This window comes from Manis pentadactyla, chromosome 9 (genome assembly GCF_030020395.1).
Source record: "Manis pentadactyla isolate mManPen7 chromosome 9, mManPen7.hap1, whole genome shotgun sequence".
NCBI lineage: Eukaryota > Metazoa > Chordata > Mammalia > Pholidota > Manidae > Manis > Manis pentadactyla.
In genome coordinates this window covers 120,584,170-120,599,586 of record NC_080027.1, presented here as the reverse complement: position 1 = coordinate 120,599,586, position 15,417 = coordinate 120,584,170, and the positions used below count along the sequence as shown (strand labels likewise).

Here is a 15,417-nt window from a genome sequence, read left to right as displayed (position 1 = left end):
TTTATTTCTGTTTGTTGCCTAATTGCTCTGACTAGCACTTTCAATATTATGTTGAATAGAATTGGCAAACACAGGCATCCTGTCTTGTTCCTGGTCTTAAGGGAAAAATTTTCAGTCTTCCATCAATGATTGTGATGCAGCTATGGATTTTTCTCATAAATGGCCTTTGTTATTTTTAAGTTTTCTTCTATTGAACATCAACTTCTAAATCATCTATTAAGCCCTCCTGTATATTTTAATTTAAAATGGAATCACATTTAATCCATAAGCTAATTTTGATAATATACTTAGGATACATTGCTTGCAGTAAACACAGAAGATTGTCACAGGAAGTGTTGCTGAACAGGAAGAATGCTGATGACATTGAGTATAAAATTTATAATATTTGATGATACTACTTTTCTGGAGGAACATTAATTTATGTAAGGAAATTTATAAAGGTTTTGTAAAAAGGCAAAAAATCAAAACCTGTGAATGTACAAGTCTAAGTTTTATTTTTTCTTTTATTTTACTTTTTTACTTATTTCCATTTTTTTCTTTTTTCTAGGACGTCCCGATGATGGAACACCACCTAAAGGAACTGAGAGTTTAGGTATTATTTTGGTTATTAATAACCATGTGTTTATTATGAAACCCTAGAATTCTATCTGGACATATTTCAGTTATCCTTAGAGAAGTAACAACATGTCACAAATGTGTGATAACTGACATTTGTAGTTATGTTAAGAGAACAGATACCATGACAAATGTAAGCAGTAGTATGTATGTATGGACACATGTAGATACTACAGATTTTAAGAAGTACCCCAAATTAAGATTCCTGGTAGGGTGAGATAACCTTCTTAAATGCTGTGGTTATATGGGGGTTAAAATACATAAAACATAACTTGCTTTCCATGTGGTAGTGTTATTTTGTGATGACACTACTGAACCTAAAGGTAATATAAGTTGGGTTAGTTTTTTTCCTACAACTGGCTAGTGTGGCCAACATTAGGTAGGCTCAAGTAGTTTACACAATATATGTAAAGAAAATGGTGAAGTATAGTTGTGACAGTTAAATAAAATATAAAGATTTAGTCATAAGTAAATGATGATTATTTTTATTTACATTAGGCTAGTTTAGAATCTAGCCTTTTTATAAAAATGTACCTTAAGTTTCTTAACATTTGTCCTCTGAACACTGGTCAAACTGTCATTGTACAAGTAAGTTCAGTGCCATCTTAAGATATTAAACACTTGACAGTTTTTTATTAAATTGAAAACAGAGTTAAACATGGTATTTTATGCCCTGACTTATAGAAATTTAATAAGAATAATGGCAGTTGAGAAGCAGAAATACTACTGACAAACATTTCTAAGAATTAAGATTTTATAGTATTATTTACTGCTGTCTGAATGGTCAGAAATACATAATTTTTATACACGTGCCCTGGCATTTGATTTATATTCTTAGATTCTGCTTGGTAATTAGGACTGTGTGTTAAGTTCCTAAGGGGAGGGGGAGAAAGAGGGGCTGATGATAAGATAAAGTATTCTTAGTGAAGACTTGTAAGTAGCATCTGTGGATAGATTAATAGAATTATTTATAACTTGCTTTTTGGGGGAAAAAAGGGTGATTAACTTCCTAACAAAATCATAAGAAATGAGAATGAATACTGAACTAAACCAAGTATAATGGGATAATATGTTTTTAAAACAGTTCTCCTCTAAGCTAGTGAATTCTTGTCCTAGTAGCCTCTCTAAATACTGTGTGTGGCAGCTTCAGCACAAAACAGCAAAGGCTGAGATGCCCATTAAGAGTTTCTCAAGGGGGATCCTAACCCTGGAATCTGGTTGGAAGGGTTCTGTGGTTAATATGACCTGGATGACTAGCAGTCCTGCCAGAGCTCCATTGATCCAGGTTTTCTTTGCTGCAGTTTATGATGATCTGATCAAAATTAAAATGCAGCTGAAATCCGGAGGCCCATATGTGACTGTGTTCAAACCACTTGCATTTTTTCTCAGGTGGAGGCATCATTGCTGTGATTGTTCTTAGTGTAGGTAAGTATCCCAGACTTTAATACCACTTAAAACATTACTGTGATGAGGTGTATTTTTTTAAGGATTTTTCAGTTTCTACAGTTTTTAAAACTTGAAATTAAACAGTCTAGAAAAACCTGACTTTTTATGTGATACATGACCTTGTGTTGGTGATGTGTATTCTTTTATATTTTGCATGTCCACTTAGTAGCAAATCCTGAATACTACCTGTGTTTTCAAGATGATTAGCTATACGAGTATGTGTCCCAAATGTGCTTTGGGTACTTTTCTAAATTAAACAAGAACTCTTCTCCGACTTAATGTGGACTGTTTAAATGACTCCAGGGAATTCGATTAGATAGTGAAGAGTCCAGACAAAATATGAATGTGTATGTGTTTAAATAAGATACCACTTTCTAACCACTGAAATGTGACCTGCATTTACCTCTTCTGCCATTTGGATCTTGGTAATGAGTCTTCAGAGTTACACGTCATTTTGTTTCTTTGTTTCTGTAGTTGTTGGCATTGCAGTAATTGCTGGTGGCCTCTACGCATTTCTTCGCAAGAGGAAAAGAGGGTAAATTAAAGCACACTTCTTCTAACTTACTGGTCTTTCTCACTGTTGACATACTTCTTTGAAGCTTTTGTTTGTTGTCCATATCGCATGCCGTCTTCTAAAGCGTACCTTCATGAGTGTCCCATCCGAATTGCATTTGTCTACTAAAAATATTTTCAGCTGGTTTTACTATCTTTGCAATAAGAGTACTCTTGTGCAGAGTTGCTCCACTTATTATGACTGTCAGAAACATTTCTGTGGGATTTGAGGATTCAGTTCTACAGCAAATCATGGACTATTATGGCATCTTTGCTATCTAGGTTAGACCATATTTCCTAAACTGGAACTAGTGACCAAGATTAAATTGAAGTACTTCACTGTGAAGACTTTGACAGTTGTATTTGCTGGCATTTTTATGATCAAAGTTTCCATTTTTATTCTGTATAACCTAGGGAGTTTAAGAAGCTATGTAGGTGTCTTCTTCAAATTCCTAATTTGATCTCTTTTCACTTAGAGTTATTTATATATGTTAAGCTGAGGAATTAAAAACAACACAATTTGATTTCCCTCTTATGTTCTCTTAATTTACTAGGTTGAAGTAAATCTGATGGGGTTAAACTTAATGTTGCTGAGAGGGTAAGATTTACAAGGCACTGCATTCACTTTATCTGTCTTTTTATGTATAAAAATGAAAAAAAGGGGGCTTTAGAATAGAAAAAAATGTACAAATACCTATCTTCTCAGAAAAATGGGTCTTTAAACATCAAACTTAAATTTTAATGAAATAATTTATAATTTAATGAAAGACTTAGAATAAATCCTGGATCATAGACCAACATTAGGTGCTTTGAAATTTCTAATTTTTGTGATTTTCTTTCCCCATATTGCTTTGAATACAACTTTTAAATCAAACTAATAATTTTAAAACTATTGGCATTCATGGTTTTATGATATATTTTCCTTTGAGAGTACCAATTGGGTTTGGACTATATAGTAAAAGTACATTCTAAACTCATAAATAATTCAACTTTTTTTATGTTACTGGGTTATCTTTTTTAAATAGCATAATATCTTCATGATTCTTAAATCTTACAATTATGGAACACATGATACATGTATTTATTTCTCAATCAGTGCTATATTTTTTAAGTTACATATACACTGCAGTCTGAGTTGAAAATACTATGAGTGGAATATTTTTACAAGTCCAAAAGTTTTGTGTAGAAATAACTTCTCAAGAAAGCAAAACAAAATAGCCTTCTTTTCCTTTCTTTGTTTACAACATCACTGCATCAAAATATTTAGTTTATTTAGCAGACTCTCTCTAGTTAACAGTTAATGAGCTTAAAAGCTGAACAATCATCTGTGCACTGTATGCCCAGATTAAAGGGAGGTCCCCAGATCACTAGTGGTCTGAGATTCCATCTCTAATGAGCTCCCAGGTGAGACTGCTGGGCCGGACTGCCCTCAGAGCCCCCGGGTGTAGACTTCTACTGCTGTGCCCATGTACATTCTTGAAATCTGAGGAAACCCCGGCATGTTGATTGGCAAGCTTGTCTCCTAAGACAACTAGATTTTTTAAAGACTCCTCTTCTATGTGTATGCTTTTTAAAAGGGTGTGGGGTAATACTTAAGGTATTTTTTTTAATAACTTAAAAAAATGCTTTTAAAAAGGCAAATATTTTTCGCTCTGTAATGTCCATAATCTCTTCCCCCCAAATTAGTTGTTGTTGCCTTAGAAAGCACTTTACGAGATTCTAAATGTGTGTAGGTACTTCTGTATTTCTAGGGATAACTCTGGAACCAGGGTTGCAGGGACAGTCACAAATTGCTGTTAAAACTTGGTATAAAATGGATTAATGTAAACTTGCATTTATGAGATTTCAGGATATAATTACCCTCCACAGTCTCCATCTCTAACTACAAAAATAGTGTAAGAAGTTATTTTTAAATCCTTACACATATTTAAATTACTTGGTGAAAAGTGGCCACCAGGTTAAAGTATTCTGCTATGGTTTCCCATTTCATAGCTCTCAGCTAAGAATAGAAGAGGATCCCGTTGGTCTAACATGGCCCCATCTACCTGCCCCTGGCTTTTCCCTTCCAGTTTTCTTTCTTAACTAATCTCCTACCATGCTTCCTAGTCTGAGAATCCACAGCCCTTGTTCTCTCCTCTGCTACTGCTTGAGTCCCGTTTTGCATGTCATGACTTTGTGGCTCCAAAGAACAGATGCCTTTGTTTACATTAATGTTTTCATTTATTTGTGACTTTTTTCCATAAATGCATGATTTTCTTTACTCAAGTTAAATAATCCCTGAATAAGTGAGAGTTCACTAAAAATAAGTTCATTAGAATTATTTGCATAATTTATGTATTTTATTACCTGTGACTAAATATTTATCATGTTATAATGTAAGCCTGTTTTAATGTTAATAATGACCGATCCAGTAACTTCATAATTTTTAAGTTGTCAGCTTAAATGAATGTTACAAAAGTTTGTGGGATTTACTATCTAATGGCTGGTTCAGGTGGTGGGGGATAGTGACATGAGGCAAAATGCCAAAGGATCAAATTAACTTGAGCATTTTATGTTTGGCTGTCAAATTCTTGAGCATTCAACAAACTTCAAAAATTTTTAAACAACTAATAAGTAACAAAGATTGTGTAATTAGTGGAAAGAGCACATGAAATTATGAGTTGTGAAATTTAGGCCTATCCCAGAGAAATGGGAGGTCATGTGAGACCTTCCCTGAGGTTGACGCCAGATGTGCCAGGGGAGAAAACCCCTCGGTGTTAAAGTCAACATGCACCCTAATGTGTGACTCGTCCTAAAATTGATTTCTAAGACACTGCTCATGGACTTAATAAGATCTCGGTGTACTCCCTCCAAATCTAAGGTGCTAGAGACAGGACGGCTTCTTACAGTCTTGCTCTGTGAGAGAGTTCACAGTGTTCACTGCAGGCCAGGTGGTTTCAGAGGTAAACCGACTGCACAGAGGTGCAGAGTCCGTTCCGCCTGTAAGTCTTCAAAGCGAAAGAGCTCCTCGCACAAGGTGCCTGTTCTGGACAGGACGGCCAGGACCGCCCTTGTCATTCATTGTGAGCGGATTGTCGCCCCCGCCTCACCCTCTGCCGTGGACTTTGTCCCGCTGATGCGCCGCTCACTTCCCCTGGTTTGGTGTCACGAGTTTATTCTGCCCTTTTCCCATCCTCTGTTCAGCACATACCTAACTGGTGAGAGCCACAGAGAAGTAAAATTTATTTCTCTCTGAGAAGAAGCTTTTATTTTGAAAGGTATCTGCTTTCTGTGTTTGTTTTCAGAGATGTCCTTTCTTTTGAAAAATGTCCGATGAGTATTTGGGTAACAATAACGTGAGCTAAGATACGCTGGCAGTAAACATGACAGAGGACACAGATTCCTGTTCCCTGTGCTAAGTTGCTGAGGTTTTCTTCCACCGTTCCCGTTCTGCACATGAGTAGCGTGTACTGACAGGCGCTGGCGGGGGCTCCGGGAGAGGCGTGTCGCCTTGTCCTTTCATCAGACTGTGATGAAAACCTAAAAGTGAGGGGATTTTTTAGCCCAGTGGGAAATAATCACAAAATCTGTTCATTTAAAGTTCAGGGAGGATAAATACCTTGTTGTAGAACCCAAAATACATTAAATTTTTTCAATATAATTTCAACTCATAAATATTAATGCTGTCAAGGCATTTATCTGTTTCCTTTGACAGGATATCTTTACCATATGAAAGAAAAACCAACAAAAAAATTCTTAATTTGGAAAATAATGAATTGCATTACCTTAAACCCTCTGACCTCCTCCACCCTCCACCTTCTGCCCTTGAATTGGAATGAATTGGAAGTGTCCCTCCATTTGTGCCAAAATGTGCCCCCGTAGCTGGGATGGGGGAGCTGGGTACCCCACCACTTACCGTGGGAGGCATTACCCTCGGTTACAATCAAGCGTTTGGGGGCAGATTCTGGAAAGGCCAATAGGAAGGGCAGTTTCCTGGTAAAAGCAAAACGGTGTCTGCCCACAGGGCCAGAGGGGAAGGCACGGTGCAGTACAACTGGCTGTCCACCCAGCCCTGTGCATTTACCTGCTTGGTCTCCGAATTCCTTTGAGGCTCAAGCCCACCAGGAAAGGAGTTCAGGTTCCTTAGCTTCCAGATGTCTGTAAACATTTCAAGTTAATTTAATGAATACTGAAGTTAATATAAAATAAGTGTAGTTAGTAATTTAGTTTCAGATTTTTATCTTCAAATTCATTATATCAAATAAATATTTCTTTAAATTTATACTAATGCTTATTTATCTTTCTCATCATATACTGGATGTCTATTTAAAATGCTACTTACAGAAAAGGATTCCATAACTACAGAAAAAAAAATGTACTGACTTTGAAAAATAGAAAAATACAGTGGTTTCTAGTCTGTTACAGTTAATTTCTGAGGCAAGAACTAGACAATGTTTTCTGATTCTGCTGTTACAGCCGTTATTGGCAACTGAGGACCTCAAAAGTGGCTAGTTCAACGTAAGATGTGCTGTAAGTGTAAAATACACAACAGATTTCAAAGACTTAATATGAAAAAAATATAAAATATATTGCTAAATGTTAGTATTTTGGCTGTATTGGGTTAAGTAAAATGTATTAAAATAATCTTGCCTGCTTCTTTTAGTTTTTAAAATGTGGCTTGTAGAAAAAAATTACCTGAATGACTCACCTTATATTACTTCGGACAGTTCTGGACTGGAACAATAGATTTTAGCAAGATGTAGTTACAGTGTGAGGTGAACTTTAGGTATTAGGAGAATCTCTCACCTGAAGATGATTGTTTGATAATGAGTGACAAATAAGGCAATATTGAACTTGAATACTATTGGAATTGTTACCTTTCTAAAAGTTTTATCTCAGAGCCAGATTTAAAATTGTATTAGGAAAACACGTTTCTCTCCAGTCTTTCCTACTGGCCCTAAATTAAAATGAAGAAGTATTTATTAAGTACTTTGTATGGCAAACACTAGTTCTTGTTTTTGAAGGGAGTTTAAAATATAATACAGGGAGGGATAGAAGAAGGGTTTGTAGAAGACAACTAGTTGAACACTTGAAGTTAATTTGAAAGAATCATTGATTTCCTAGTTCAGGGACTTTGAATACTACAGATTTTTTTTTTAATTGTCTATTTTGTACGTGACCTTCTGGAATTGAGTTTCTGTACTTACGTTTATCTCTAATGCTACCTTTTACCTTGCCTTGTAGGAAAACAGAGGTTAGTGCTGCGTATAGCACTTACCAGAATAAATCAACCAATCCGGCATAGCAGACACACAAACTGGTGCATCACTTTATCATTTGATCTGTTAAAATGTTAAGGCCTACTAAATCCATACAGCTGCCATACTAGAAAACAGTATGGAGATTCCTTAATTTTAAAAGAACTGCCGTATGATCTGGCAGTCCCACTTCTGCCTTTATATGCAAAGGAAGTGAAATTGCTGTGCAGAAGAGATAGTTGTTCCTGGCTGTTGCAGCAACATTTACGAGAGCCAAGGTGCAGAAAATGTAAATGTCATCAATGGATAAATTGAGAAAGAAAATGCCTTGTATGTGTACATTGGAATACTGTTCACTCATGAAGGAAAGCCTTCCGTTTGTGATCACATGGGTAGACCCTCAGAGCGTTATGCTAAGTGAAATAAGTGAGACAAAGAGAGGCATATATGATCTCACTTATATGTGGAATATAAAAAAACACCAATTGAAATAGAAATCTGATTGTTGCCAGAGGTGGGAGATACAGGGTTGGGGAAATTGGGTGACAACTGTAAAAGGCATAGATTTCCAGTTAAAAGATAAACAAGTACTGGAATGTAATTAATGTACAGCATGGTGCCTATAATTAGTAGTATTATATTGTATATTGGCAAGTTGCTAAGAGAGTAGATATTAGACAGTTTTGATCAGAAGCAAAAAAATTTTTTTTGTAACTGAGGTGATGGATGTTAAATCTATTGTGATCATTTTACAAAATGTTACCAAATGATTACACTATACACCTTAAACTTGTACAATGTTGTATATCAGTTACATGTCAATAAAACTAGAAGGAAAAAAATAGCCTATAAAAGTTATCCTGTAGTTTCCTTCAGTCTTTTGAATGCAACTGTTAAGACAATGCTAACATTTTAATGTGACTTGATTGCAGTCACCGTCCTTGGATGCTGCTTTAAACGTTTGCATTTGGATATGAACATCTTGTCTGTTTTCACTTAAATAACACATGCATTTATAGGGAATGTCAACACAGTATGTAGCCCTGGTAGTCTTAAGGTTGGAAATTACTTTTTTTTTTAAGAAAATTTTGAACTTTAGTGATACAGTTCCAATTGACATTACATTCTCATTTGTAAAGGAAGTGATTTTGAAATCTTTTTTTCAGTGATTTAGATTAAGACTCTTAAGAATCATTCTTTCAACAACCAACGTGTTTTATATATTGTTTATTGTCAAAAGTCTTTAGAAATAAGTGTTCACAACTTCAGCCCAGAACAAGAACAGTGAAAAATTGGGATTTTGAACAAGTTTGATTTCTCTAAGAATATGACTGGAAAATACTCAAAGTTAATAGGGTAAAATTCTATTCTTAAAAAATAGGTTGTAACTAAAAATCATTTATGATCAAAAGCAGCTATAAGGTTAATGTATGGCATTCATCTTCACCTTTTATCAATGAACTGGTCTAGGAAATAATAATTCAGAATCAACTGCCTACTTTTGTAGAAGTGACGACAGGGCCCACACACCCATAACGAGAATGCCTGCTCCCAGTACAGAGAGCACTGTGGCCTTGTCCTCTCTTAGGTCATCTTCTTAAAGGGAACTCCACACTTTAAGAACTAGAATCCCCTCTAAATTCTGGCTATGGGTGATTTTGTTCTTCCTACTTGAATAAGGAGATGGCTTTCCTTAAGCATGTTATCTAAAAGTAGGCGGTTTTGCAGGGAATAAATTCATCTGAGAACCTCAAGTTGTATTGGAATCTTAGTCTTTGTGAGCATCTGACCTCATCTGCTGAAAGGCAGAGTGAAAATGAAGACACATGTTTCAGAAAAGGAAACTTAACTTTGCAAATTTGCTGTTGGTTGTAAAAAGGGATGAAGAAAGGAAACAGCTGAGGTGGCGCTTTATACTCTGGAGGAATAGATGGTGGCTCTCAAGTCCTCACACCAGGCAGGGGGTCTTTCAAATAAGCCAGTGGGCAGAGGTGGGACCGCCACTCCAACTCCAATTCCATTTTTACAGGCTTTGTTTTACACTTTTATATTTAGTAGCACAAACGGGCCAAAGAATGGTTGCCTTGAGAAGGAGGTGGCTGGGAATCCTGAGTGAACCGGCGGCAGTACTGATTTACTCTCGGCCGTGTTTGTTGTACTCTAAGTGTCCCTTCCCTTTGTGGTCTCCGGCGGGTACTTTAGGAAGAGAAGCTTGAGCAGAAATAGACAGGAATTCTGAATTAAATCTAGAGTTGAAGTTTTACTGTACCTGGTTTCATATACTTTTCAAGAACATAGCACTTGTTTAGAAGCAAGGCGTGGTTGTACTGTTAATATTTTTAAAGGCCTAATTGAAGCATTTTCAACCAAAGATTGTTATGCTTACCAAAATAAACTTTTATAGTAGTTTCTGCTTCAGATTTTTCAACGTAATGTATTCATATGTGAGCTTGAACTATGTGTATAAATATAAATTATGTTCTGTTTGTCCAATGATTTGTCAAATATGTGGGGAAATCAGTTTCTCTAGAGAAGTTTGTTTAAATGAGGATAAAGAAGCATATTTCAATTCGCTATTTTTTTTAATTGGAGGAATGTATTTGCAATGGAGTGAGAAGTCCCATGTATAGATGTCTTCATTATTCATTTTTGAAAATTGGACCTTCAAATCTAGTAAATAAAATGTGGGTTTGCAGAAATTTCCTTTGTGATGATGCATCTGTTTCCCATGTGTTTTATCTCAAGTCAGAGTCCGCTTCTGACTGCGGCCCGTCTTCTTTAACCACTCCACCCTGTCACGTATCTCCCGCCCCTCGCATCTCAGAGCCTCAGGGATGCCCGAGCTGCTCCTCTCCCAGCCTAGCTCTGGCCTCCTGCTCAGGGGCGTCAGTCACGCCACGTTACCTACAGCATCGAGTCCAAGTTTCAGAGCAGGACACTTGAAGTCTTCCTACAAGTAACTCCCAGCTTTCCTAACCAGCCCTTCTCTCTGCTACACATCTTCCCACAACCTACTCAGCCAAGCCAGGCCGTCTGCCCTGGGCCCTCTGCTGTTTTCCTAGTAGGTCACTGTTGCCTGAGCACCTATGTCCCTTAGGTCCTGGGCACCCTCCAAGGCCCAGCTCAAACACTGCTTTCTGTGGAGCTTTTCCTGATTTTTGATCAGCTGTCAGGACCTTTGATATTACCTAGCCATGAGTTAACCACATTACATATCTTCATGTGTCTGGTAGAAGATATTCTTCCACATCACTTTACTGCATGGTATGGCTAAATAACTAAAAAACGGGAGTCCCAACAATGAAAGTGTAAAATTTGGTTTGTGTAACTAATACTATTTTTCTTTATGAAAAAAAAAAATCTTTTGCTTTTTGCAGATTGAAATTAAAAAATCAGATGCTAGGTTTCAGAGCTCAGGCCTCAGTGTTTCTGAGCCACGGCTGAACAGCGGAATCACCTGGGAGCTTTACTGCTCCCCGGACCCCACCCCCTAAACATTTCTCTAGTAGCTGGGATGTGACCTAAACATAGCGATTTTTTTAAGCTTCCCAAGTGATGCTAATACACAGCGAAGATGGAGATCTGCATTAGTGTTTCTCAAGTCACATGTCTGTTTCTACACATAAACTATATTATAAAGACATGGTAAAGGCTTATATTTCAAAATAATACTGGGGTTTTATTAAACCTATTTAAAAAATCAGAAAATATCTACTTGAATTATTCATGTCTTATCTCCTGGCTAACCAGACAAGGATATCAGTGGTTTAAAAAATAGGAGCAATCTTTCCAATATCAAGACAGGATGAAAACTAGGTTTATTATAAAGAATTCACTTTATAAGTTTTAGTTGGCTTTGAGACAATCATATATTCTAAAAGTTGTAATAATTAAACTTTTAAAGTGACTTAACAAAAAACTTTTGTGCAAAAACGCTGGAAAGACCTGGGATAGGCAGGAACTGAATTTTCATTGTTAAAAAGAGTTCCTAGATATAAAGAATATAAGCAACTCTGTTATACTCAAAGTTGGTAATGCCTGACATTTTAACCAAGAATGGAGTTTCTTGTATATTAAAAAATTTGCATAGTTGTTATCAAGAGGATTTCGTAGTCTGACTACTGACTTCCAGAAGTGAGGCAAAACTGAGTGACTGTACATACAGATTTTCTTTCCCCTGAAGCTATATCGCTTTCATCATTTCCAGGCACATCCAGGAGAGGTTATACTAAAATGAAGTGGTCAGCCTCTAGAAGTCGTAGCACTGCTGCCCTCTTGTGGACTGTTCAGGGCATTGACAGTCTCTTCCATGGTTTTTCAAACTCATTACTCAGAAGTTTCAATCATTGTTGATTCACAGAAGCCATCTTTCAGTTCCATTCTGGATCTAGTATTACCTAGCTCTTTCTGTTCTCCTTCTATGAAATAAACATTTTTAAAAGGGCTAAGCCCTGCCCTTTAATGCTTAAACCTGGGGGGAGTATAATACTGGAGTCTGTAGTCAATAAACTATTTTTCCTTCCCTCTTGCTTACATAAGAGAAGAGGAACTAATTGCCGTAAGCATAGATGACATTGAGAAAGTGACCCACTGACTCCTGACTTGCTAGCCCAGGAAAACCTGTATAGGGTAGTGAAACTGATGTTAGCAGGAGAAGCCACTTAGGTTGTATAATTTACTTCCCTTACATAACTTTAAAAACCAAGTGATCATGTTACAGTGGCAAGCCTTGTGCCAACTATGGGAGGAAAGCAAGAGCTCTGGCAGCCTGGTGCTTAGGCTGAGGCCTCACTGACAGTTGTGGAAACTACTGCCGCTCTGATGAGCACTTACAGCGTGAGGGGAAATCACTGGTCCTGTGCTCCCCACTGCCACGTGAAAGGTCCTTCCATTTGTATTTGCTGTGGGATCCAATCATGGGGAGAATTCCTTGGGTAGGATCCCATTAGCACCATGCTTCCCGAATTTTCGTGTGCAAGTGAATCATCGTGATCTTGTTAAAGTGCGAATTCATACTCATTTGGCCTCAGGTGGGGCCTGAGCTCAGTCACTTCTCCAAATTCCACACGCTGCTGTTTGGGGCAGGCTGTACGCTGGCCTCCAGAGATACTGGAATCCTAACACTGGGCCTTGTGTATGTCACCTGTATGGCAGAGTGACTTTGCACATGAAATCTTGGATGGGGATAGTAGCCTGGATCATCCAGGTGGGGACCTAAGTGCAATCGCAAGTGTCCTTGTAAGAGGAAGGCAGAGGGAGACCTGAGGACAACAGAAGGCAATGTGACCACTGCAGCAAAACGCTACCCTGCTGGCTTTCAGGATGGAGGAAGGGGCCGCGAGCCAGAGAACAGAATGCAGCTCTGGAAGCTGGGAAAGGCAAGGAAGCTGATTCTCCCCTGGCACCTCTGGAGGGGCCATGGCCCTGCCAACGCCTTGATTTCAGCCCAGAAACTCATTTCAGACTTATGACCTCCCACATTCTAAGAACACGTTTTTCTTTTAAGTCACTGATATTGTGTGAATGTTTGTGTCCCCCCAAATTTCCATGTTGAAATCCTGACCCCCAAAATGATAGTGTTAGGTGGGGCCACCAGGAAGTGACTCACTCATGGGTTAGTGTCCTAAAACAAAGACGCAAGGAAGTTCCCTCTGTCCTCTGCCATCGGAGTTAGAGCTGGTGGGCATCACCTGTGAGACAGACAGCTGGCTCTCCCCATATGCCAAATCTGCCAGCACCTTCATCTTGGACTTCCCAGCCTCCCAAACCCTGAGAGATATGCTCCTGTTGTTTCTAAGCTGCCCAGTCTGTGGCATGTTGCTAGAGCAGCCCGAGGAGACACAGACACACACCAAGCTTGTGGGGCTTGTTACAGAAGCCACAGGAAACTAATACCCCAGTGCCAGGGGTCCTTGGCCACTGAGTAGTGGAGCCTCCAAGAGGCAGGACCACTGAGGGGCTGTCCTCCGTGGTGGAGCGTTAGAATCACCCAGGAAACTTTAAAACAAAACAAAAAATCAATGTCCACGGTCCATCCCAGAACAGTATGAGAAGAACCTGCTGGAGAGGGACTATAAACCACTCATTTAGAGGCTACTTGGCTGAATGTACCCAGGAGGTGGGGTGGGGCGCTATCACGTCAGAACAAACACAAAATATACTTTCTTGTGTTCGAGGAGAACTCTCAAGCTGCCTTGAGATAGGGATACAGTAGTCAGCTAGGTAACCCCTCAGACAAACATCAGCTTCTCAATATGCAGGCCAACATCTTACATGAAGAAATATCAAATTCCAGACTTCACATGTTCTGTTTCACCTAAATCGGTCAACGATTTGACTTGCCTTGTATTAAGAATACATCAGCATTTATTTCCACAGATGGGAATTATTTGCCATACAGCTTGCATGAGGTTTGAGCGTGCCTCCAATCCAACACCTCTTCTCTACTTAACACATTTACAGCTAAAACTGTGGTAAAATCTAGGCAAGTGGGTCCCCTGCCCAAAACATTTTCTACCGATGTGAATACCACGGTCTCAAAGACCAGGTTCAGGACGCCTGCAGAAGAAACATTCTGCTTACTAATTTATTATGAAAACCACCTTGGAGTAACGATTCTAGGTGATGGGCTGTCAGCATCCAGATGAATAAAGGAAAAGTCTTGTTGGAGAGGTACCTCAGTTCCTGGGGCACGCACTGCTTCTCAGGACCTAGCCATGTGGTATGGTTTAAAATTAAGCATTCACCCACAAGCTTATGGAAAAGACGTCTCAAGTCCTCGTTTCTGGGCTTGGATGCTGATCTTGATCTTCCAGCATTTCTAGCATTCAGGGACCGGCATCAACGCTCCCTGGCAGAATCCATGTCTCCTTGTTTTATATGTACAGTAGCCAGGTTGGAGCTTGGCACTAGGTAGATGAATCAGAAATCGTTCAGTCGGCTACAATGACCCACAGCTGTTACACATGCTTAGGCACCACTGGAACCTACCTCAGTGCAGAGGTGAATAAAATAATTTAGGGTCTTAACTATTCCCACTGCCACATCCTGGGGATTAGAATATACATTCTTCCATCAACAGCCCGAAACAGCACTGCAGCTGCAGTGAGGGGGTACATCTCCCCCACAGGGAAGTTCTCCCAGATGTTTCACACACCCTCCGCCCCCACCCCTGGGCAGGGCCACCATCTGGGGGAACACTGGCAGCATGTGGGTTTTGGAAAGGGTCCGAGGTGGCTGAGCTGCCACCGAAGTGCCAACAGCAGTTCACAGCTGGCTACTCATCTGTGCAGAAAGCTCGGTCAGGAGCTGAAGATTCCCCAAACTTAACGCCCTGTGAGGCTTCATCAGGCTAGTAGTTGACCACCTTTACAGAACTGGTTTGCCCTGTCTAGGGGGTTGTCTTTAAAAAACTAAGAACCAGAAGTAGAACGCCTCCATCTCGTATTATGAAACTGAAATAATCAGGCTGCGCCCCTTCAGGGCCATGTGACAGGATGTTCGGTTAAGCAGAGCTTTTTCCAACCAACACTGACGACAGAGGTGCTGGGCTATGGCCCATTTAGAA

The 15,417-nt window shown here is 38.9% G+C and overlaps 1 protein-coding gene across 12 annotated transcripts in view; it reads left to right on the top strand.

Annotated features, from left to right (window-relative positions):
* The window catches only part of CD46 (CD46 molecule), a 34,950-nt gene extending 26,946 nt beyond the window's left edge, over nt 1–8,004 (top strand). For 3 of the 12 annotated variants that reach the window (XR_008999416.1, XR_008999415.1, XR_008999411.1), the window contains 5 exons: nt 548–592; nt 1,917–2,040; nt 2,536–2,596; nt 3,168–3,211; nt 7,837–8,004. Coding sequence is in view for 6 of the 12 variants with exons in the window: in XM_036912401.2 (XP_036768296.2) it covers nt 548–592; nt 2,005–2,040; nt 2,536–2,596; nt 7,837–7,897 (203 nt within the window). In the remaining 6 variants the exon portion in view is untranslated. Of the gene's footprint in view, nt 1–547; nt 593–1,916; nt 2,041–2,535; nt 2,597–3,167; nt 3,212–5,796; nt 5,870–7,836 lie in introns of those variants that run through there. The other 9 variants (XM_036912401.2, XM_036912397.2, XM_036912395.2 and 6 more) reach the window with 7 other exon arrangements.
* The last annotated feature ends 7,413 nt before the right edge of the window (nt 8,005–15,417 follow it).